At 50.9% G+C, this 22,190-nt stretch overlaps 4 protein-coding genes across 4 annotated transcripts; 3 read left to right on the top strand and 1 right to left on the bottom strand.

The window, feature by feature from the left end:
- Positions 1-298: 298 nt before the first annotated feature.
- Positions 299-3,538, top strand: NCS54_01370600 (JmjC domain-containing protein; the record flags this gene model as incomplete). Its single annotated transcript, XM_053158882.1, has 1 exon — positions 299-3,538. The coding sequence occupies one exon, from the start codon at positions 299-301 to the stop codon at positions 3,536-3,538; it is 3,240 nt and encodes a 1,079-aa protein (XP_053014857.1).
- A 3,213-nt stretch (positions 3,539-6,751) lies between these two features.
- Positions 6,752-7,178, bottom strand: NCS54_01370500 (Hypothetical protein; the record flags this gene model as incomplete). The annotated part of the gene is made up of 2 exons (XM_053158881.1): positions 6,752-6,928; positions 6,978-7,178. 2 exons carry the CDS (start codon positions 7,176-7,178, stop codon positions 6,752-6,754), a joined length of 378 nt encoding a protein of 125 aa, XP_053014856.1.
- Positions 7,179-8,496: 1,318 nt separating this feature from the next.
- Positions 8,497-9,183, top strand: NCS54_01370400 (Hypothetical protein; the record flags this gene model as incomplete). The annotated part of the gene is made up of 2 exons (XM_053158880.1): positions 8,497-9,024; positions 9,070-9,183. 2 exons carry the CDS (start codon positions 8,497-8,499, stop codon positions 9,181-9,183), a joined length of 642 nt encoding a protein of 213 aa, XP_053014855.1.
- Positions 9,184-16,549: 7,366 nt separating this feature from the next.
- Positions 16,550-17,446, top strand: NCS54_01370300 (Hypothetical protein; the record flags this gene model as incomplete). The annotated part of the gene is made up of 1 exon (XM_053158879.1): positions 16,550-17,446. One exon carries the CDS (start codon positions 16,550-16,552, stop codon positions 17,444-17,446), a length of 897 nt encoding a protein of 298 aa, XP_053014854.1.
- Between the last annotated feature and the right edge of the window lie 4,744 nt (positions 17,447-22,190).

Here is a 22,190-nt window from a genome sequence, read left to right as displayed (position 1 = left end):
AGTCAACGCAAGAGGGACATAGCGCAGGAGATAGAGGATGTCTTACGCCGGCACGGAGGCATGTAGAATGTACGTTCCAACAGAACATAAATAGAACTCTGTTTCATGCACGACCGTCGCTTAAAACCCCAGGCCGAGAGTGGGCCCGATGCCGCATATCGCGGGGTGCTGACCAGGTGCATTGACCAGGGTGCCTCTGCTCGGATAAGTCTCGGAGGTGTAATATACTTAAGCCTGCCATGGAGCCGCGCCTCGTTCACTCGTTGCCCCTCAGAAGTAACCTCGCACATCCGCCAACATGACTGAGCCCGGCACTCCAGCACCAGATCTCGCCGCGCTCTTTGATGAAGCCCGTCGAATACAAGAGTGGGTCAAGTCTCGACGCGATGAGATGCAGAAGTGGCTTGATGTTATTGAGGCATTCACTGAAGAGCAGAAAAGTGAGCCAAAACCGAACACGCGACGCCCTCGTGGCAAAGCTCGAAGACCGCCGCCATGGATCTCTAACATTGCCTCTGTCGTCAAAGATATCAAGGAGGAGAGGTATATGCTCGAGGCTTTTGGGGACCGCCTCATCACCACCTTGTCACGAGCGTCACAAGAGCCGCCTCGCACCAGGCAAGACGGCAGTGCAGTCGCGCATGATGCCTTGGGTCAAGGACGGAGGGATCCAGGGCGAGAAGAAGTACGGCAAGGCGGGACGCCAGCTGATACTGCTGAGGGCGGATCCCATGAGCAGGCAGTTCTAGCAAGCACCGAGAGTCGCGCCGCATCCAAACCGAGCACGCAGATTATCGCAGCCACCAACCCAGAGGCTATCAGCGACGCAGCCCAGCAACAGGATAGCAGCACAGCGAAACAAGACGGCAACGCAGCCGCGCAGGGCGCCTCAACTCATCAACGCCGCGACGCGAAGGACCAGGCCCCAGCAAACGCCCACGGCGACAACTCGGCCACCAGCATTGAGGCCAGCAGAGATACATCAAGCGATGGCTCTAACGAAGATACACCCATGCGAGACTACGATGAGGTGCAACCATCACCACCTGGAAGCACGGCCACAGCAGACACGCTCATGACAGACGCCGAGCAACCGACGTGTGGACAAGACCTGGCCAAGCGCGCTGCCGAGGCTACAACGGTCATGTCACCGCAGGCTCACGAGGGTGAAGGTGGCCCCGAACCCATCGTCGCCAATGACCAAGCAGCAGAATCTCTAGGCCCAGAGGACAGGACGGGTCGGCCATCTAAACCCGATGGCCACACGGCCACGCCGCTCCCAGCCGCACAGGACCCGGCCAGCCGATGCGCTTCCCCCAACGACTCTGCCAGTAACCGTGAGGACACAGCCAGCGCACAGACTAGCACACCAACTCCTTCTAGCGGCACCACACCTCAAGATAGAACCACGCAGCCGCCAGCGACGCCAAACCCATCGAGCCAAGATGGTGACGCGCATCTCAATGTGCAAGACAAATCTCACGGCACGACACCTCAAGGCAGCGACACGACCGAGGACACATCCCGCGCCACCACCCCGGATACACACCTCACGTCGCCAGACACCTCAGTGTCAGACTCGCCGCCCCAATTGACTTTATCGAAAGCCGATATGGGAGAAAGACTGGTCGAAGCGCTCGGGAGGATTATCAACCGGGACGACACTATGCACAAGATTTCGGTTCCCAACCTGCCCATCGACCTAGATTTAATCAAAGCCGCGGTAAAAGCCGAGTTAAGTGCGCCAAACCCCGACTGGCAATTCACCGCCAATAGATTCGTGCCCGGGCCAAAAGGCGAGGGCTACATGCGTGCCTATATCTCGAAACGTCGATCCCACTTCGCATTCCCGGACTTTCCAGACAAGGTGGTGATACCGACCAAGGAGGAGGCCAGGAAGTGGCTTGACGACTACTTTGATAACCCTCCAGAGGGCATTGTTCCATACTTTACCGGCCATCTAGATCTTCCATACGGGGATCTGCTAAATCCAGGAGCAACGATACTAGACAACCGGAAACTCCTCGACCTGCACCGCCCATACTGGCACATTGGCGGAGATAAATCCGCGAACCGGTTCCATATCGAAGACTATAATTGCTCTGAGGACGAATCGCCCTGCGGCCTGCGTTCTGCCAACCTGGTGCTGGAGGGAGTCAAACTCTGGACTGCCATTGAGACGCATCACACAAAGAAATTTGAGGCCTTTGTCGCCAAGAACTGGGACTGCAATGGGTGCAGTCAACGTGTCGGACATCAGTCTCTGTTGATATCCCCTTTGACACTTGAGAGAGAAGGTATCGATTTTGAGATCAAGGTTCAAGGGCCTGGCGACCTCATGATCCCTGGGCGCAGCCAGTATCATATGGTCGTCAACATGGGCTTCAACATCGCCATGTCCATGAACCACTTACAGCGTGGAGATCGCCTCAAATCTACGGCGTTGCGCCAGTGCGTCAAGTGTGGCGTACTGGACGATACTGTCACTCGCGTCCCACCGCCCAAGTCATCAAAAGCTATTCAAACGCCTCCGCCAATTCCAGACACACCGCCCGGGCAGTCAGAAGCCGGATCGCCTTTGGTGTCAAGTCGAGACCCACCGCCCAAGTCATCAGAATCTATTCGAAGGCCTCTACCATCAATTCTAGACCCACCGCCCGAGCAGTCAGAAGCTCAAACACTTCTAGGCAAAAGGCCTAGGGCCGATCACCAGGGAACCCAGACCTCGGGTAGGGGAAAACGTGCATGCACAGCGGCCAGAAGGAAGTTAAATGCACTGAAGGAAAAGATCAGGAAGTGGGATCCTGACTGCCGCATTCCCCAGGTACCCGGGGATTCAGATTCAGCTCCACCAGAAGACGCCTTCAAGGCCGCAGCTTCAGTTCAAAGTTCACTGGCAGTAAGGCAATTTACTCTCCTGGTGGGTGAATGGAGACGTCGCGATAAAGACGTGTTTCTTTCAAGTGGTACAGGACACACGGTGCTGCAGCATGGCAAACGTTTAGTCGATCTTGTTGGCAAGTCATCTCTCGCCGATTTCCTGTATCGCCATGCTCAAGCCTGCGTCGCTCGACAACTTGATCTACAAGTGAAGAAGCGTGGCAGTATGCGACGAAGCAAAGAGGACACCGAGCAGCTCGCTCAGCAGTTGGGGATGAAGATAGAAGAGCTGAAGGCCCATTTAGAGGAAGGACGGATATGGAACTCAATATGTGGCCCTGAAGATGATGGGCTGTTGCCATTCATCATTGCTGGGTTGAAGGGGCCTTTTGAGGAAGAGGATACCCTTATTGTCAAGGAAAAGTGTCCTCTTCATATCAAGAAGAAGGAATGGAGGTCCCTGGCGGGGAAACCACAGGCGTTCCTTAAGCTCCTCGATGTTGGCTATGTTAAGAACCTCCGTCAGGCCGGAAGGGCTTTTGAGAAAATGGTATTAACGGGTTCAAAGCAGGTATTTAGATGGGAGAAGGAAGGGCTTGATACACAAACGGACGGCTGGGAGTCGTTGCTCTGTCAGGTGGATGACGTGGCTGACTAATAAGGCGGCGCGGCCGCCTTATTAGTCAGCCAATCCATCCCAACTAGTTACCCTACACATACACATAGAAAGCAGTCAACGGAGACCAAATGTTCATATCTCGGAACGTTGATCCGACTTCGCGTGTTCCATATGAGCGTCCCCTGAATCTCAAGGCCGCAGTTTCAGTCCAAAGTTCACTGACTAGTCAAGCGATTTATTAGCCTGGTGTATGACTGGAGATGTCGCGATGAACACATATTTCTTTCAAGTGATACAGGAGAGAGAGGTAATTCCTGTATCGCTATACTCAAGCCTGCGTTGCTCGAGACCTTGATATGCAATGGGGAGGCGTGGTAATGCGACGAAGAAAAGAGGACAGCGAGCGACTCGCTCAGTAGCTAGGGATAGAGATGGAAGAGCTGAAGGCGCATTGGGATGGACGGGTTTAGAACTCTGTAGCTTAATAAGCTAGGGGAACCGTTCCCCTTGGGGCAACTTGACCTAAAAAGACAAAAAAGAAAACGAAAAAAAACTCTACTCCTGATAACTCAAAAACAAATACACTTTCGTGACTTATGCCTCTGTTATCGCCGTCAATCGCTCAAGCGCCTCCAAAACATCGCCCTCTTCTAGACTATCCCAGTCAACGTCCTCGCTAGGCATAAACTGCTTCCCTTGGTCTACAGCCTCAAACCAAGCTATCGCCACAGCACAAATCGACTCAAAGTAGTCATTGCCCTGTAGCTCATTATGGAATCTTCCAAGACTCTCGCCCTTGCCGTCTTCTGCGAGAGCTAGGTAGTCTCCTGAGGAAGGGAGGAACGCTAGGAGCCCCGCGCCGTGCTTCAATCTTGCACAGACTTTATTCCATTTATTTCCCGTCTTGTTTCGCTTCTTGCTGGTCTCCCTACTCACCCCATTCATCCGACAGACCTCGGTGACGATGTTGGGTGGCAGCTTGTCGTAGCCTCTTTCGTCCTTCAGGGCTTGGTAGCCTAGGGCGTATTGGAGTTGATCATACCTGGTAAAGATGCGCTCGAAGGTCGTCCTCTCTTCGCTATAACTCAACTGCCTACCCCTTAGCGCTATTGACCTATAGGCCGGGTCACCGTCTTCCAGGTCGATCTCATCGAGAGGCTTGCGAACTCGCTCTGCCTGTGGCTTTTTTGAGTGCTTCACAGCCTCGGCGAACCGCTGTATGGCTTCCCTGCTCAAGACAGCTGACACAAGATCGCCAGCATCATCGGCAATAGCCTCGCCCTCCACCGGCCTTTCAAGGGTGTCTCGATTATTGAGTCCATAGATCCGCCCGCTCCTGCGTGGCGGTGGAACTGCATCAACCAAGACGTTCCCAGTCGTCCTCCGCCTCTTCGTGTTGGCGGTATGCCGGCCCGCTTTCCTCTTTTCCCTCGGAGCTTCGGGCGCCTCCTGAGGCCTCTCATCGGAATTGGTGTCTGGCTCGCCGTCACGGCGATTGGCTCCCTGGGGAAGCTGCGGCGTAGTTTCATCCTCGGTGGCGGCGTTCTCTTGGCCAAAAATCTCCTCGTCTTGCCCTTCCTCAGGGGGCTCAGTCGGTGACATTTCTTGCTGTTCGATCCTGCTTTCGAGACTCATTAACCCGCTCCGGAAATTCCCCACTTCGGTTTTGACTCTGGTTAAAAATACTGCAAAGTCGATTTGGCCATTTGCGCTGCGGTCGTCATGGGCCCCGTCGTCATTCTCCTGGTCGCCGTCCCCTCCCCTGGGACCTCCGGACAGGGAAGTTCCTTGCGATGCCGCGTTCTGTGTATCAGATTGCTGGAGCAGGCTTGGGTCTCCAAGTAGCCCTTCGAGAGTAGCCAGTCCTGTCGTAAGACGCGCAAGGTCTTCCTTCATGCCCCTGATATTCTCGTCCGCCATAAGGCGGTATTGAATGAGTAATGGTAGCAGTTGCCGTGAAAACTCATCACAGTCTCCGAGATACTCAAAGTTAATGAGAGATCGGAACGCTTCTGCAAGTGTTGGCGGCGTCTTGCTCACCCATGCGACTAACCCGTCTGGGCTGTGCGTCCTGGCTGCTCGACAAAGCCTGTCTGCGAATCTAAACAGTGAGTGAATCGACAATTGTGTCCCAACAATCAAGATGGCATCAACGGGATGTTCCAGATCGTAGTTGAATGCAGCTGTGATCCTGGATTCAGAGGGAGAATCTTGTCCATAAAGAAGAACACTCGTCCGGAGCGTTCCCACATTTCGCCGTCGCTTGCCCTCCGCAGCCCGCTTGCTCTGCTCTTCTTCACATAAGGGACAAGAAGCTTGTATCCATCGTGGGAATGACTCTGGAGTAACCTTCATGGTATGCGAGGGTCTTATCCGGCAGACTAGTGTGTCTGCTCGGCCATGGAGCCATACTGTCTTCCGCGAAAGATGAGCGAGTCTTGACTGGCGGCAGTCGATGTTCTGGGCATAATGTCGTCGGAGGCGGCCAGACTGAGCCAAGCCCTCGGCAAATGTATCGAACATGGTGAACATGGCTCTTTGACCAGATTGGAGCTTCTGTAAGACATCGGCATGTAGCTGATCGGTCGTCTCCTTTCTCAAGTAGGCAGACATATCATATACGATCCGACTGGAATTATTAGAGCGGGAAGAGCTCTGGTAGTCGGGAACTAACCAGCTTGTTTTAGAGGTGCTGATGGTGAAGTGGAGGTGAGACTCACTGCCCGTATTGGTTGAGATACCAGCACCACTAATAATAATAATGCTTCTCTTGGTGCTTAGCATCCCCTTTAAGAGCTCAATGTCTGCCGCATAAGAAGGGCTCGTCGCGGAGATATCCATGTCACCCGCCAGCCTCACAACAGGGATATCGTGCATGGTGTGTGACCGGAAGAGGTGTTTTGATCGCGGAGAGTACTTAGCCCAGATGCGTGTCAGCTAAAGAGGGCGGGGCCAGGAGGGGGATTATATGTGTGAGGGGGGGGAGGCCGCGTGACCTTGATTTAATCCTAGTCGAGATAGGTCAAAGGCTTGCGACTTCTATAATGCGGTTCGCAAAGTCCAAGGATCCACCCGTTGACTCAGGTAATATAAACAAATGGAAAAGCGATATAGTTAAGTCTGGTTTAATACCGCAAAGTAGAAACCGTATTGTAAATTACTAAATGAGTGTCTAATCTAATATACTAGAAGGAGCGGCGCGCCTATCCTGGCATTGCTTAAACGAACTAAAATCCCGGCGATATCATAACCCTACTTCCTACCGTATTGCTGGCTGCTGCTGCCGGGATCTGCTTGATCCACCGCCGTGTTGTTCATCCCTATTTCTATGGCTGCTTTCTCGCTCCACGGATTTGGGTTCGTGGGTGTAGACGGCGCCGTAGGTCCCTCTTCCTCCTCATCGTGAAGGAGAGGATCGGCTTGATTCAACTATTTTTAGTTAGAGGCAGGACCTAATCGTACTGATTCGAACACGTACCATCGCCACTACGTCCTGAAGAACCTGTCTGGTTTCGACACGCAGTCTCTGACTTGCTGCTGTAGACTCATGCCACATGAATTCGGCCCGGCTCAAGCGTTCCACTATGGCCTTGGCTTGCCGATCTACATATAGCACTCTGGTAACGATCTTGTCGAGCGTTGCTACGATGTCGGCTTTGGTGGGTGAATTCTGAGCCATGGTCTCTGGTCTCGGGTGTGTTTGAGGCCCATATCAGCCAGAAGGCGTGTTCGATTGAGCACTTTATACCTCGAGAACGAGCACATGTCTCTGGGCCCTTGTTAATGTTCTATTTTAAGTGACAGAAAGCCAGTGTTTTCTAAATATAGATAAAATGTCTTTTTTTAGTACTTCCCTTTCCATTCGTACGAAAATCCAAGCCTAGTAGCTCAAGTTATCCCTCACACGTTTGATCGCCACCTCGGTTTTCACACATCTTGGTCGCCACTATCTCAGAACATACATGTTTGTCTATGTATATCTAGCTTTGCGGTCTTAGATTATTACATGGGTGATGCATGTGTTCAAATGGGAAGAGTTCATCTCGCGCGCGAGAACACACACATAGACAGAGAGAAGAGAGCAAAATATTTCAGTGAGTACGTTTACAAGTCAAACCTAAAGAAATAAACTAGGCTGTATCGCTCTTGGCTGTGTTTGGGGTCTCGGATGGTGATGTTTTGTTCGACAACTCGGCAAGAGTTTCCAGCTTCTGGACAATTTCGCTCTTTTTCACCTCCTGAATGGGTTCCTTATCATCATCTTTGGCTTCTGCATTCATAGCCTCCTCAGTTAGAGTCTGATATGTGGTGGGAGGGCCAACGTCAAGGGGCATCTAGAATGTTAGCACAGCTCTCAGGCACGTTGCAAGGCTTGAATTACCAAATGGCCCATGAGGCAGTTGAGTCGCTGGTTTTCTCGAGAGAGGCAAGAGATGCGTGTCTGTTGCGCCTCAGCTAGCGCATGCAATCGTGCTAGTTCAGTGCTAAGTTGCATGTTCCGTTCGACTTGGCCTGCATATGCACCTTGCCAGCCCCAGCATGCGCATTGGGATTCCAGAAGTTGATTGCAGAGCTGATCGAAATCCCCGCTAGTCTCCATTTTCATCTTTGGCTGTGGTGCGACAAAACTAATGACCTTGATGATTATAGAGTTAATATTTCTAGCACTCTCCCTTATATGCGTCTGTCTTGAAATGTCCCCATTATGACTTTAGAACATAATTGATTCATGAAGTCAGATTCGGGTAGTCAAAATTAGGTCCGGGTTATCCAATCAACAGGGAGTTCCCAAGTAGCGAATCATATCGATTCAGATTCTGGACCAATTAAATCCCCGGACGCCTCTTTCCAATAGCATTCAGGGAATAAGCGCGCAAACTCGAATTGGCACCCCTGGGCGTGATTAGGCCATTGAATTTAATTGGATTTAGCAAAGCCTCAGTGATTGGACAGATGAAGCCGCTCCAACTTGCGTCTCAGGAAACAGTTTCGCGAATATGGAACATAGTCGTTCAGATGGAGGCTATCGCCAGGTCATCCGGATTCCTCATTACCTCAAATTCGACCCGATCTGGGCCCTGAAATCGTGGTTTGGCAGCGCTTATCCCGTCATTCTCGTCTCACTACTGATCATGGACGCTTGGAACCAGAATGTATCAAATGTGTTGGCGAGATACGAAGTCAGCATCCAAGCAAGGCACGCTTGCCGCATCGAGGAGGACCGGGAAGCCGACGAAGCCCTGGCATCGATGCTTCAAGGGATGCACGAGAAGCTAGCGGCCGACATAGAGAAGCTAGACAACGAGCAAATAGAACTCAAAGACCGGGTGATGACGTTGCATGACGAAATACTCGCGAATCTAGACGCCATCGACGACAAGCTCAAACGAGGCGAGGAGCTCAAGAAAAAAACGGAAAGCTTGAAGGATATATACATAAGAGATTCAGAGGAGGCGAAGCAGGAACTAGATCGGAAGAGAGTTTGCGAAGATATGGATCACCGTGCCGCACTGCAGACCGAACTGGTACGCCCTCCACTCATCTTTTCAACATCCGCTGATCGTCATCAGATAGAAATGATCGAGGCTCGGCCGAGAAAGAAGCGCCGTTGTGATGGGTCTCATGACAGCACCCCATCGGTTCCTCCAACAGCTAGCACAGGTGCATCTTGCCAAGCACAGTAACGGAGCAGGAACGTTGAGAGACCAGCTCTTCTTAGGTCTATAGGAGCAATCTAAAACTAGTTTTCCAACGTGACATCCGATCTTATCTTAGAGGTTCCTGTCAGGACTTCACTATGAGAATGCTTGTATCATCCATCAAAGCGAATTGTATCGGCTAGTCAAAACCATCTGAAGCGGGTGTTGGATATCTCCCTCTTCTATAGTCATCGTATCCCCCCCAATCATCCCTTGGGCAGTTGTCCCAGTCTTGTCCCCACTGCTCAACACGTCTTCTGTGATGTGGATAGCCGCAGTCTTCAATGGGAAATTCTGAGTGAACCGGTCGCCTTGACGCTGGTTGAGCTGATGGCCGAGATGATGGTCCTGCTGAAGGACCCGCCGAGAGCCGAGCTGATGGCCGCGATGATGGTCCTGCCGAAGGGCCCGCCGAGAGCCGAGCTGATGTATCATAGTAACTATCTGGCGGTTGACGTGGATGACTCCTGTCCTGCCATCGCACACCTGGTGGTTGAGTTGGTGGTCTACGCCTGTTAAAATCCTCGAGGCCTAGCCTAACCGGACTGGACCGCCTCTCCTGTCCCTGCTGTCTTTGCTGCTGTCGATACGAGTATTGTTCCTGCTCTTCCTCCCATCCATACTGTCTCGGTTGGTTGCGCTGTGTCTGTCTTTCTTCCCCCAGTCTTCTTCGCTGTTGTCCATCTTGTAGATACTCTTCCTCTTGTTCATACCCTTGCTGCCTCCGAAGTCTCTCCTCTTCTTGCCTTCTTCGCTGCTGTCGATACGGGTATTGTTCCTGCTCTTCCTCCCGTCCATACTGTCTCGGTTGGTTGCGCTGTGTCTGTCTTTCCTCCCCCCGTCTTCTTCGCTGTTGTCCACCTTGTGGATACTCTTCCTCTTGTAGATACTCTTTCTCTGGTTCATGATGTCTCCGCTGATTCCGTCTCCGTTGATTCCGTCTCTGTTGATCCCGCTGTGTCTGTTGGTTACTCTGTCTCTGCTCTTCTTGTTCTTCCTGCTCTTCCTCTTGTCTATGTCTCTGCTGTCTCCGCTGTGGATTTTTCGACTGGACAACTTCTTCTTCCCTCTCTTCTGTTTCACGGAGCACTGTATTCTGTCGGTCCTGGCGCTTTCTTTCATCGTGGATGTCTGGTATAGAGTCAAGGGGGCGGGCAATATTCCCAGATGGTCGTGCTTTTGTACCAGACTCAGCCATTATCCAGCTCTGAGTTCTGCCTTTTCCGCAATTCTTCTCCACGACTGATTTAGTATACCAAAGGTTGTCCCACATGAATAGCATCTCTCCATTACATCGGGTCCCCAGTGCCAATCTGCAGGCGGTTTCGTGCGGTGGGTTCCTCTCTAAGTCACGGCGGTAGATACGCCTTGCTTCTCCATAACTGATTCTTGGCATAGGCGTGGAGGCCTTGAACTTCATTTTAACTTCAGGAAAGAGATGTTGCGGGATGATTCGGCTCCGGCATCCCGAGCGCCCTGGAAAGGTGAAGAGATATGAGTTGCGAGCCGTCACGCCTCTGAACCACGCCCAAACTTCCCGGGCTACACCCGTATTTGAATCCACATTCGAATCCGCATCCGAATCCGCATCCGCATCCGCATCCGAATCCGAATCCGAATCCAAATCCAAATCCAAATCCAAACCCACATCCTCTATTTTATGCCAAAGCATTGAATGATATGACCAGGATGGAATAGGTTCCTCGTTCCTTCCCCCACTTCGCCATAGGCACCGGGGCCGTTTCATATACCCATCGTAACGAGCTTTCGGAGGGTGAGTTTCTTCCCATGTCTCTGGGTTAAATGATCGTGGATCATCGGTACTGTTGTCATCGTCGCTATCATCATCATCGCTATCATCATTGCCATCGTTGCTATCGTCATTGTCGCCATAGTCATCCTCGCCATAGTCATCCTCGCTGTTCTCTCTGTTGCCTCCGCTACTGCCACTGATGTTGCCGTTGCCACTGTTATTATCATCGCCGCTTCTTCTGCTGCCATTGCCACTGGCGCGACGGTTGCCATTGCTGCTGCCGCCGCCTCTGCCGCCGCCTCTGCTGCCGCCCCTGCTGTCGCCATTGCAACTGTTAGTATCATTCCTGCGGTGGCGGCGACGGCGGTCGTCTATTACTTCCTTCAACCTCTTGATGTCTCGGACAGCGAATCCAGCAACGGTTTCCAATAATCCGTACATTCGGTAGCTAGCCCAAGATTCATCAATGTTAAGTGATGTGCTTCTATCTATAAGCTCACTGAGCTTATCTTCGAGGTCATCAATACTCCGGTGGTCGGCGTCTTTTAGAACTTCTTTTGTATCTTGAGCTAGTTTGTTCACTTGCTCTAAAGCCAAATTGAATTCTTCGGGTTGGTCATAGATACCTCTACCTGAACTTTCCTCTTGTATTGGAGGAGAGGTATATATCTGTTTATCCTTGGACTTGGAGCCTGGGGTAGGCGTTTTGGGATCCTGTCTATCTTCCTGTGTAGAAGAACTGGAAGCTGAACTATGAATCACTATTGGATGATCAGAGTCGGCACCTTCAGGATAAGCGCCTGGTGTGCGAGAAAGCATTGATTGCTCCGACTCTCCGAACTGGTCATGGCGGCCTTTCCTTGTTGTTGTATTCGAAGATTCGCCAGACGTAGGGCTGAACCATCGGCGTAAGAATGAAGGCTCTTGAGATGAAGGCTGAGGCGTTGAAACCTTTGGAGATGAAGGCTTTTGGGATGGGGATTTTTGGGATGGAGGCTGAGGTGTTGGAGTCTTCTGAGATACTGGCTCTTGAGATGATGAAGGTTGAGGTGTTGGAGTCTTTTGAGATGAAGGCTCTTGGGATGGGGATTTTTGGGATGGAGGCTGAGGTGTTGGAGTCTTCTGAGATACTGGCTCTTGAGATGATGAAGGTTGAGGTGTTGGAGTCTTTTGAGATGAAGGCTCTTGGGATGGGGATTTTTGGGATGGAGGCTGAGGTGTTGGAGTCTTTTGAGATGTTGGCTCTTGAGATGACGAAGGCTGAGGTGTTGAAACCATTTGAGATGAAGGCTCTTGGGATGGGGATTTTTGGGATGGAGGCTGAGGTGTTGGAGTCTTGTGAGATGTTGGCTCTTGAGATGACGAAGGCTGAGGTGTTGAAACCATTTGAGATGAAGGCTCTTGGGATGGGGATTTTTGGGATGGAGGCTGAGGTGTTGGAGTCTTCTGAGATGCTGGCTCTTGAGATGACGAAGGTTGAGGTGTTGGAGTCTTTTGAGATGAAGGCTCTTGGGATGGGGATTTTTGGGATGGAGGCTGAGGTGTTGGAGTCTTCTGAGATGCTGGCTCTTGAGATGATGAAGGCTGAGGTGTTGGAGTCTTCTGAGATACTGGCTCTTGAGATGATGAAGGTTGAGGTGTTGGAGTCTTTTGAGATGAAGGCTCTTGGGATGGGGATTTTTGGGATGGAGGCTGAGGTGTCTTCTGAGATGCTGGCTCTTGAGATGACGAAGGCTGAGGTGTTAGAGCCCTTTGAGATACTGGCTCTTGGGGCGATGAAGGCTGAGGTGGAGTCTTTAGGGATGCTAAGAGTTTCTTCGCATCAACACGCCACTCTTCAAGGTCTTTGATGAGGTGCTTCTTGGTTTTCCACTTGGCTAGGGTTACTGCCTCTCTCTGAACTTTTGGTAAATCGGCTGAACCAAGCTTATGCACCAACTCGATATCACTACTCTTGATAATGTTACGATGCTCCGCATTGGCGTCGTTGTAATAGTTTTTTAGCTGTCTTCCAAGCTTGTGTATCACGTGAACGTCCATTCTGTTTGCTTGTCCAGCTTTCGTTGTGGAATTTTAGGGAGAGAAGGCGTCCAGAATGCTTATATAGTGCTAAACAAAAATAAACCTGATTACTGAAACTGGGAAACTGGGACGAGGGAGGGTGAGCAGATTTTTTAAATACAAAATAGAGATTTCCTGAATTTGAACCCTTGATGTTGCTTACTGTTATGAGTCGACCTGATCTATATAAGCCATGCATAAATCTCCTTAAAAAACCCCAGCTTCCAACCTGTGACATTAGAAGTTCCCAAATATTGGGTCTACCTGTATAATGAACGGCTACGACGATCAGTCAGAGAGAGAATCAGACGAGGAGAATCGTCTCCCTCTCCAGGAACTCACTCCTAGGAGACCGGCTCCTGCACTTGGCTTTTACCGGGATAATGAATCTTTTCGTAATGGTGAAGCCGCCCAATACACCAACGGTATAAGGCCACTGGAGCATGAGCTTTCTGAAGATGATCATGAATATAATGATGATGGATATAATCCGCGTCGTTTCAGGGATGTATCTGATTTCATTCGAAACCTGGAAGCCATGGACCCGAAAAGGGCATACAACCGTTTCGTCCTCCAGTTCGAGGAAGCAGTCAAAGAAGCCCTTTCAGATGGGCGATCTACGCTTCTTGACAACATAGCCCGCGAGAATGCTCGACTATACTTGACGTTCAGGCTAGACGGCAACTCTTCGCTTTTCCACAACGTCCTTGATCATAATAGGCTCACTAGGGATATCCAGATGATACTCCATGCTTTCCAACAATTAAACATAGTGTTGAGGCAGATGGCAATAGATTTCAGCGATGAGACCCTATGGATTGGAGATCCAACATATTTGAGACATACGATGTTACTTCTTGGAACACTGGTTCCATATCTCTGCAGGGTGCTCACTAAACTGGGGTTCACTCACTTTAGTGGATTAAGCTAGGGGCTACTTTAGGATTGAGCATATATCTCGAGCCGGCTCGAGATAGGAGTATATTCGGGTAGCTAGACTAACTCAGATCCTCGTTAACTGTCTCTTCTGCACCATTGACTTCAATTCATGCTCTTCCCTCAGTGTGATTAAGCCTGTCATGCTTGCCTCGTCCACACTGCTGTGAGTGACTTGAACAGGCCACTGGGCTGTCGGAAGACGGGCGGGCAATTTATTTTTGAGTCGTGAAGGCAACAATATTGCCTCCGGTGGGAGAGTTGTAGCATGCCTTTGCCGTGGGTTGGGCTGATGTTCGATCTCGTGAAATGTTGCTCGGGGGTTCGTCCGGGTGATGTCTCTGGCTATCTGCCGGAACACCGGCGTGCCAGAGACTTAAAATCATTAGAAGGCCTTATATCGAGGAAAGAACTATCTTACCGGCAGTGACTATTGAACCTGGCGATGTCTCCATAGATTCCTTCAACTGGAAATTCATCCTCTCACTCCAGCGATTCTTTGGTACATCTGCAAGTTTACAATGCCCGGGAAACTTGTTGCTTGCTTCCAACTCCTGCTGAACGGTTTTACTGTTTGGCTTGGTAGGATCGGGCATCGGCTGGTAAATTTCGATATGAAGTAGCGACTGTCGAAGTTAGCGTTGATGGAAAGGGACGATGTGAGAACCTACACATTTTGGATCGAGATCCATCAGCGTATTAATCTCTTCCCTGGCCCATTCCAACTGAGAGCTTTCATCCATTGCCCATATGAGCGTCACTAGCCTGGTTTGATCAAGATGATATTGCCTGTTCACGGTGCTATGGGCTTTCGCACCGCGACCTGACTTTTGTAGACGATCGTGCTGTCTCCTACTTGCCAGGGCGAATGCGAATGGAATTATGGCAGAGATCCCGATACCCTCAGCCAAAAGGAAGACGTGATCATACTCACCGAGTCTCAGATCGCGGCCATACGGACCATCGATGGTTATGCTTGTCCCCGAGAACATAGGGGCAAGACACGGGCGGTCTTCAACCAGGAAGGTTAGCTCGGACACTAAACACTTACCGTCACGCCAGTATGTCTGATCGGGCATGGGCCAGGTATAGACCATCATAGGGACCCCGAGTTGTCGTCTCCAAAATGATTTTTGGTTGTAGAAGATATAGAAGTAGGCTCCAGGATAGATTCGAATGTCTGTGGGCAAGCGAAACTTGACTCTGTACGCCCCAGTATCAATCCTGGTCGAAGCTTTCAGATTGATACCGCCCGCCATCTCTTCGGTGTCGGGTTCTTTTGTGATAAGCAGACATTTCGTAATATCTGGTTGAGCTTTTTGGAAGCGGAACCGGCGACACAGAATAACCAAGAAGGATATTCCGATAACGGAGAGCAAACCAATACCGGCTATATGACGATCAAGTGGAACGAGCCAAAGATGTGCGAGAAGGAAACTAAGCGAGAGGTATGCAAGTGCCTTGTGGCACCATATAAACATGACTTCATACTTCCTTCTGATGTAAAAAATGGATGAGCCTGTGATGAGCATAAAGAGAAGCATTGCCTATTGCAGACGTCAGCCAACGCTTCAACAGAGGCATCAGTACTAATACCGCGAATCCCATCCCTGACTGGACTGTCCATCTCTCTTGCTGTCGAATATGGATGCCAGCGTGCACGAGCGTCTGTAACAGCGCGAGTCTTGCTAGCCAGTGATGGAGTAGGTAGTAGAACTGAAGTGACAGACCGAGAAAATCGGCGATATGACAAGTCCTTCCGCCAAGGATCACTGGGATGAGGTTAAGTGCAGCTGCCAGCGCCGCTCTCCTTCCCGGTGGACCAAGTGGCGATAGCCACTTCCAATTCATGACGATCATGATGTTGGCTATAAGCCAACATCCGAAAAGCCCAAGATGACGCCAAGTAATGGTCTTGCCATCCCAGGTGGTGTACGGTGTATGGGAGAGGCCCTGCCGTATAAGCATGGGAATTCTCCGCGGTTGGCAAAGACATAGTGGGATACGCGTGAAGAAGCGTGATACCTTCATGTTAGGACACTGTCGGAAGTCAAAAACGATGAGAAGACTAAAATCATTGATGTGTTTGAGCATCGACGTGTTTGTGTTTGGGTGAGTTCAGGGCAAACCAGCATAAATGGGTTCCTGCTTTGTCTGATGAGACCCGGCTGTGTTTCTAAGCACACTTCGATGAGATTAAAAAACAACTCAGAGCTGATTCGACAGCGAGCCGCGCTGCGCGTTTCTCCGCTAACTGGTTACTGTAAACTGACAACACCTGTACGTGTCGGTTACTATAGCCAATCATGACCGTGGGTAGACCGGCCAATTAGCTGCTGCACTGTAGGCGCTGGTCTTCCTATTTTGGTAGTAAGGAAGACTGTCACTCATTGGCATGAATGTCTGATCATAGAACTTGGGTATGAAACGACGAGGACTACTTTCAGAATAAAAGGCTGGTGTTCAGCGAGACAAAGTCACCAACAACACACTCAATCAACTCACCACACTCATTCAATTCACACACACACACACACACACACACACACACACACACTCTCTCTCTCTCTCTCCCATATCATTGCTGTATCTGATATTACCATGCCTCGCACACCGATCACACCAAGTCGTTCTTTCCAGATCCGTACCAACGGGCTCTTCAAGAAAGGCAACACTTTGTTCAACTTGTTGCACCCTAAGGTTGTGGTTTTTATCCATCCTGGCAGCGCTATGATCCCTGGATGTGGGGAAGCACTTGCCTACGCCTCTCATGGGAGGGAAGAGTGGCCTGAACTTTACAAGTTCTTCGATTCAACTGGTGTGAGACCTCAAAATATATGCGGGCCCGATGATTTTGATACCGTGGCCGCTCGTCGGTCTGTGGCCCCGACCGACCGAGCACCCGCTCCTACAATTCAGCCCTCCCAGCTGCCTCGGGGGATCCCGTGTCCTGAGATGCCTCACCAGACCAAGTTCTTGCGGCCTGAACAGGAGAGTCAGTCTTCCGATTCGTATCGAGAGATTCCATTTCCCGAGATGGCTCCTATGCCTCACCAGGCCAACTTCTTGAGCTCTGACCCTGAAAGCCAGTCTTCCGAGTCTCTTCGAGTCACTCCAGTTCCGGAGACGACCTCGGTGCACCAGCAGGTACATGGCATGACACCTCCGATGACTGAACAGGGCATCGATGAATCACTCCTTTCTCAGATAAATGAATCATTGGAGCATGGATTAGGTGACCTCCAGTTTGAACCACAAACTCGGCCGAGAGCGCCCCAGGGAGTGGACAAGAGGACTAAAGCATTGGGACGACCTGATAGTGAGCGCTTGAATTGGTCCCGTGAGGGCACACCGCTCGCAGCGAACAAGCGTAAGGCAGCGCCGGATGCGGAGGGGATGAGGAAGCGGCGATCCATGGCTGGGCCAGAGGATCGAGACCGCCGCCGAAAAATGATGACTCGGTCACAGGGAAGGGGACATTCCTTTTACTCTAAGTAGACAAAGAGCTGGCTCTAGTATTTCAAGGATTCTAATAACGACGTTATCTGGCATCTTCTCGAGGTCCACAGACCCCTTCGTGTCATGCTGAACTTGCCCGCTCGCTGTAGGTGATCAGGGGCACCTTGTACATCCAATGGCAACCCGAACAATCTTATAGCTAGTAGATCCACAATAGAGACGTTACGTCATATTACTTTAAAGCAACAACGCATACACTATTCCTAGGAGCAGCGTTAAAGTGAGAACAGTATTACCCTGTTCCCAGGAACAGATAAGAATGCAGTATTGCCTCTTGTTCCTTTGTTCCTAGGAACAGGGCAATACTGCTTCCTCATCTAGTTCTGTTCCTGGGAACAGGGAAATGCTGCTTCCTCATCTAGTTCTGTTCCTGGGAACAGGGCAATGCTGCTTCCTCATCTAGTTCTGTTCCTGGGAACAGGGCAATGCTGCTTCCTCATGTAGACCTGTTCCTGGGAATAGTGTAATACTGCTTCCTCATCTAGCTCTGTTCCTGGGAACAGGGAAATGCTGCTTCCTCATCTAGTTCTGTTCCTGGGAACAGGGCAATGCTGCTTCCTCATCTAGTTCTGTTCCTGGGAACAGGGCAATGCTGCTTCCTCATGTAGACCTGTTCCTGGGAATAGTGTAATACTGCTTCCTCATCTAGCTCTGTTCCTGGGAACAGGGAAATGCTGCTTCCTCATCTAGTTCTGTTCCTGGGAACAGGGCAATGCTGCTTCCTCATCTAGACCTGTTCCTGGGAATAGTGTAATACTATTCTCACTTTAATCCTATTCCTAAACAGAAATACTGCTTTCTCGCTGATTTTATTCTTAGGGTTTAGGATGGGGTGAGAATAGTATATTCCCCAGTTCCTGGGAACGCAGTTAGCATTTAGAAAACAGTATTCCATGAACTGGGAGCGGATTGCTGTGGAGTGCGAAACAGAGTCCAGTTTCCACCGCCTCCACACCCCCCACAGTGGTTCCATCTATTGGGCGACTTTGAGAGGTCGAATCACTCCAAGGAATTCCAGCGAGCATTGGCCATCTTTCACGTTTCCCAACGCATATTGTAGTTAGATGTCTAATTAGAGATATTGAACGATGCGCATCAAGTTGAGACATCGACACCCGGCATGTACGAAATGAGAAAGCGGGGGTTCGCTTGTCCCTGGATGCATCTCTCCCTTTCCTCCATCCGAAACTTTGTGTACCCGCTACGCTTCAATTGGCCGGGAATTGGCAGAGGTCAGCATATGGAAGCAAGGAGGTGACGGAAAATAACGTCTCAAATGGTGATGGGCCCATTTTGGCGGGGAATGGGAGGTATCTAAGGTAACGAGCGTAGCATTGATTGTCAAAACTCAACTGTGCGTAATAATAGAGTCCTCAAAACTAGAATCCTGATCACCTATGCCGCAACTGGCGTTCCAGCTCCGTCACTCGTCTTTCTAGGTCCCTGATCTGCCGCCCGTTCCTTCTCGCCTTGTCGTCAACTTTGTCCACCCGCCTCTCACTTAGTACTTGTTCCTCTTCACAACGGCGATAGGCCTGCCACCACGACAGCGATGCCGGTGGCGCCTCATGAGTCTGCTGGGCATCATGGGCATATTCCTCCATTGTGTCCACATCTCCCATATCGTCCATACCGCCCATTGAATGATTGGCCATATCGCCCATTGCCTCTTTTGAGTACGAGACAAGGGAGCTTGGAAGCGCCAAGGAGGCAGTCGGAAGCGAGGGGACGGCGGGTTGCTGCGGTTCGAGTCTGGGAGCAGGTGGGTTGACTGGAGCTTGGGGGTTGACATCCGTGTTTGGCTGGCTGGCCGGCATATGGGATCGAGGAGTCCGTTGCGAGCTGACGGTCGAAGTCTGGGACAATGGCCGTGGCGGTCCTTGGGGACGGCTTTGGCCGTTCACTTCTTTTGGAGCTATCGGGCGTTGTTGAGTGAAGCGTGGGCTAGAATACATTTTGTGGTGATTCATTTTGGGAGAAAGCAAGTGTAAAAGAATTGATTGCATTCTGAGCCAGGACTGGCAAGCAACACCTGTATTTATAACGAACACTATCTAAGATTGTGAAACCCGCACAGCAGGATCACGTTGTTACCCAAGGTACCTTCCGATCACTTGGAGAGGAAAGCAGGGGAAAGAGAGGACGGCTAAACGCGCGTCAGTCTCAGGCGTGCTTACTTTCTCGGCGTGGGGCACGCCGAGACGGTGGTGGTGATGGTGACATATGATGGCTGATTGGCTGATGTGTCTCTGGCAGTGGTGACAGTGGTTGTGGAGCCGGGGATTGTGGTTGTGAAGCCGGGGATTGTGGTGGTGGTGTCAGTGTCAGTGAGGGTATCGATAGGAATAACGCTAGGGATGGTGACAGTGGCGGTGGTGGTGATGATGGGAGTGGTGATAGTGGATGCATCTGTGGGCAAATTTATGCCTGTCCCGCCAGCCTTATGTGTGCTACCAGTTCCTATCAATGAGCGGTAACCGGGAGTTTGGATCCATGGCTTCGTCGAGGTGGTTGGCGTAGACGCACCAGTAGCGACGGAGGTTGGAGTTGAGATACGGCTTGCAGAGGTTGGGTTGAGGAGCCTGGTATCCAAGAATATGCCAGTTGGCATGCCCTCGTCCACAGTGCGGGTAAGAAGCGTTGTAGATGGAACACAGCGCGCAGTTCCTGGCTTTGGCTGAGGCGATGGAAAGACCGGGCCACCCTTGCTATTACTGATCACGATGTGGATGCATGACATGGGGCTGTCTCCATCACATTGCCTGTAGAAAGTTAGTCCCCCCAACACTCATGTATGACACGCAGCTTCTTTGCACCATGTGAGATAGGCATCCCCGTTGGGAGCTCCGGAAGGAACAACAAATTCGGCAAGCTGCAGATCGACACAATCGATGGCCGAGAACGACCACGCCATTTTTGGGAACTTATCATCGGAGAACTCGAGTTCCGCTCGGCATTGCTCGCCCCATGGGTTCTCAATCTTCACGGATAGGGGTGACCCTGCCTTCACGGGCAACATGGGTTCCCAGGTGCAAAGCTGCGAGATGCCTCCTAGGGCCAGGCCGTAGGCTGCGAAGTAAACCACAGGCAATAGCTTAGTGAAATACATGTTGATGGAACGTGGTTTGGGAATGAGAATGATGCGGCACATAGTAGGGAGAGAAGGGGGTGAGGCTGCCCATTTAAAATAAAAAGCATTGATGGAGGTGAGGTTCTTCTGTCGAGTTTTCTGTTTTCTGCCGGTTGATGACAGAAGCCGCAATTCGATTTCCAGGAAGAGGCAAACAGTCCCCTGTGCGTGGTATTTTGCGCCAGCAAAGGTATAAAGAGCCCCTGACGGACACCAGGAGAGTAATCTAACCCAACTCTTTCCCACCACACCATTCGAATACAAACCATTTTTCCTTCGTGCTTACAATGGATCAACTCGGACACAACGGACCCTTCATGGGCTTTGATGATCAGTCGATGGATTTGTTCGGCATGGTTCCTGGGCCTGAGCAGACTGCCGACAATCAAGCCCAGATTCCGATGGCCGGCATTGACCAGCAAAGGTGCGTCTAGAGCCAACGAAAGAGGAATGGACAATAACTGATAAAATCAAGTTCTCATGACAGCAAGGTTTTGTTGAAACTGGTTGTGGAATACCAGATCAAGCTGAACCAGCAACTCGTCGACCTTCAGAAGAAAGTCGAGCAGAAGATGGACGAGCAAGGCGAGAAGCTTGGGCAGATGATCCATCAGCAGATGAGAAGCTCGAAGAGCAAGTGACTTCCTTGCTTGGGGGATCGCAAATGATGCTCGAAAGATTGAATGACTGCATTGGAATCCTAGAAACCCCGATGGATGAGCCAACGTACACAGACTCTGAGTACAGTGACCCTGACTCGCTGGACGGACCGCACACTTACGCAGATTCCGTGTCCAGCCAGGACTCAGACTCTGACTCGGACGCATTCCGCCCCCTCCCTGAGCTGAGATACTGTTAGGTGTGTGCATAGTCGACCAGGGATAGGTATAGGAAGACCGGGCGGGATCTGGTATCCTGCTTCTCATGAATGAAATCTCAAATCTGTTTTCTCTGTTCGTAAACTTGTATTGCATGTTCTTCTAGGTCGTGCTGTAGGTATCCTGCCAACTATTAAACCCAGCGTTTCCCGCTGAATAGATTGGGTCAGTATTGCCCTCACCATGGTCACTCACGATAAAGAATTGCCGCCTATACCCCTGAGGTCCTCGCAGCCACAAACATCCGGTCACCCCGATGCCATGTCTGATCCTTGCAGGCCTTGCCGTGGTGTGCACAACTCGAGAGAGCGAGAGAACGAAGAACTCCGAGAAATCAACAAGCGACTGCAGTACCACCTGCGTCGGCTGACTGTTGAGAACAGCAACCTTCTAGACTGGAAGAAGCAAGCCGAAGAAGAAATGGAGTATCACCGAGAAATCATAGAAATACAGAAAGGGGCGCTCAAGGACATCATGGCACACACAGTCACCACTACACAGCACTGTCGGATGAGCGTGAAGCGGGAGCAGACCGAGCGGGAACGGGGGGAAACAGGGCATGCCTCCCTCTCGAGGGGCACGGACACATCCATGATTTAGTCTAGTATTCATTGACAATGGAATCCCTTCCTCGTGTTGATCATGACCACCTCAACTGAACAGAGCTCTCGGTTGAACGGACATTCAGTCCTCCAGATTACGCACCTTGGGCAAC

Source organism: Fusarium falciforme, chromosome 11 (genome assembly GCF_026873545.1).
Source record: "Fusarium falciforme chromosome 11, complete sequence".
Classification (NCBI taxonomy): Eukaryota; Fungi; Ascomycota; class Sordariomycetes; order Hypocreales; family Nectriaceae; genus Fusarium; species Fusarium falciforme.
The sequence above is the reverse complement of the archived record's forward strand: the minus strand, read 5'-3'. Positions and strand labels throughout refer to the sequence as shown.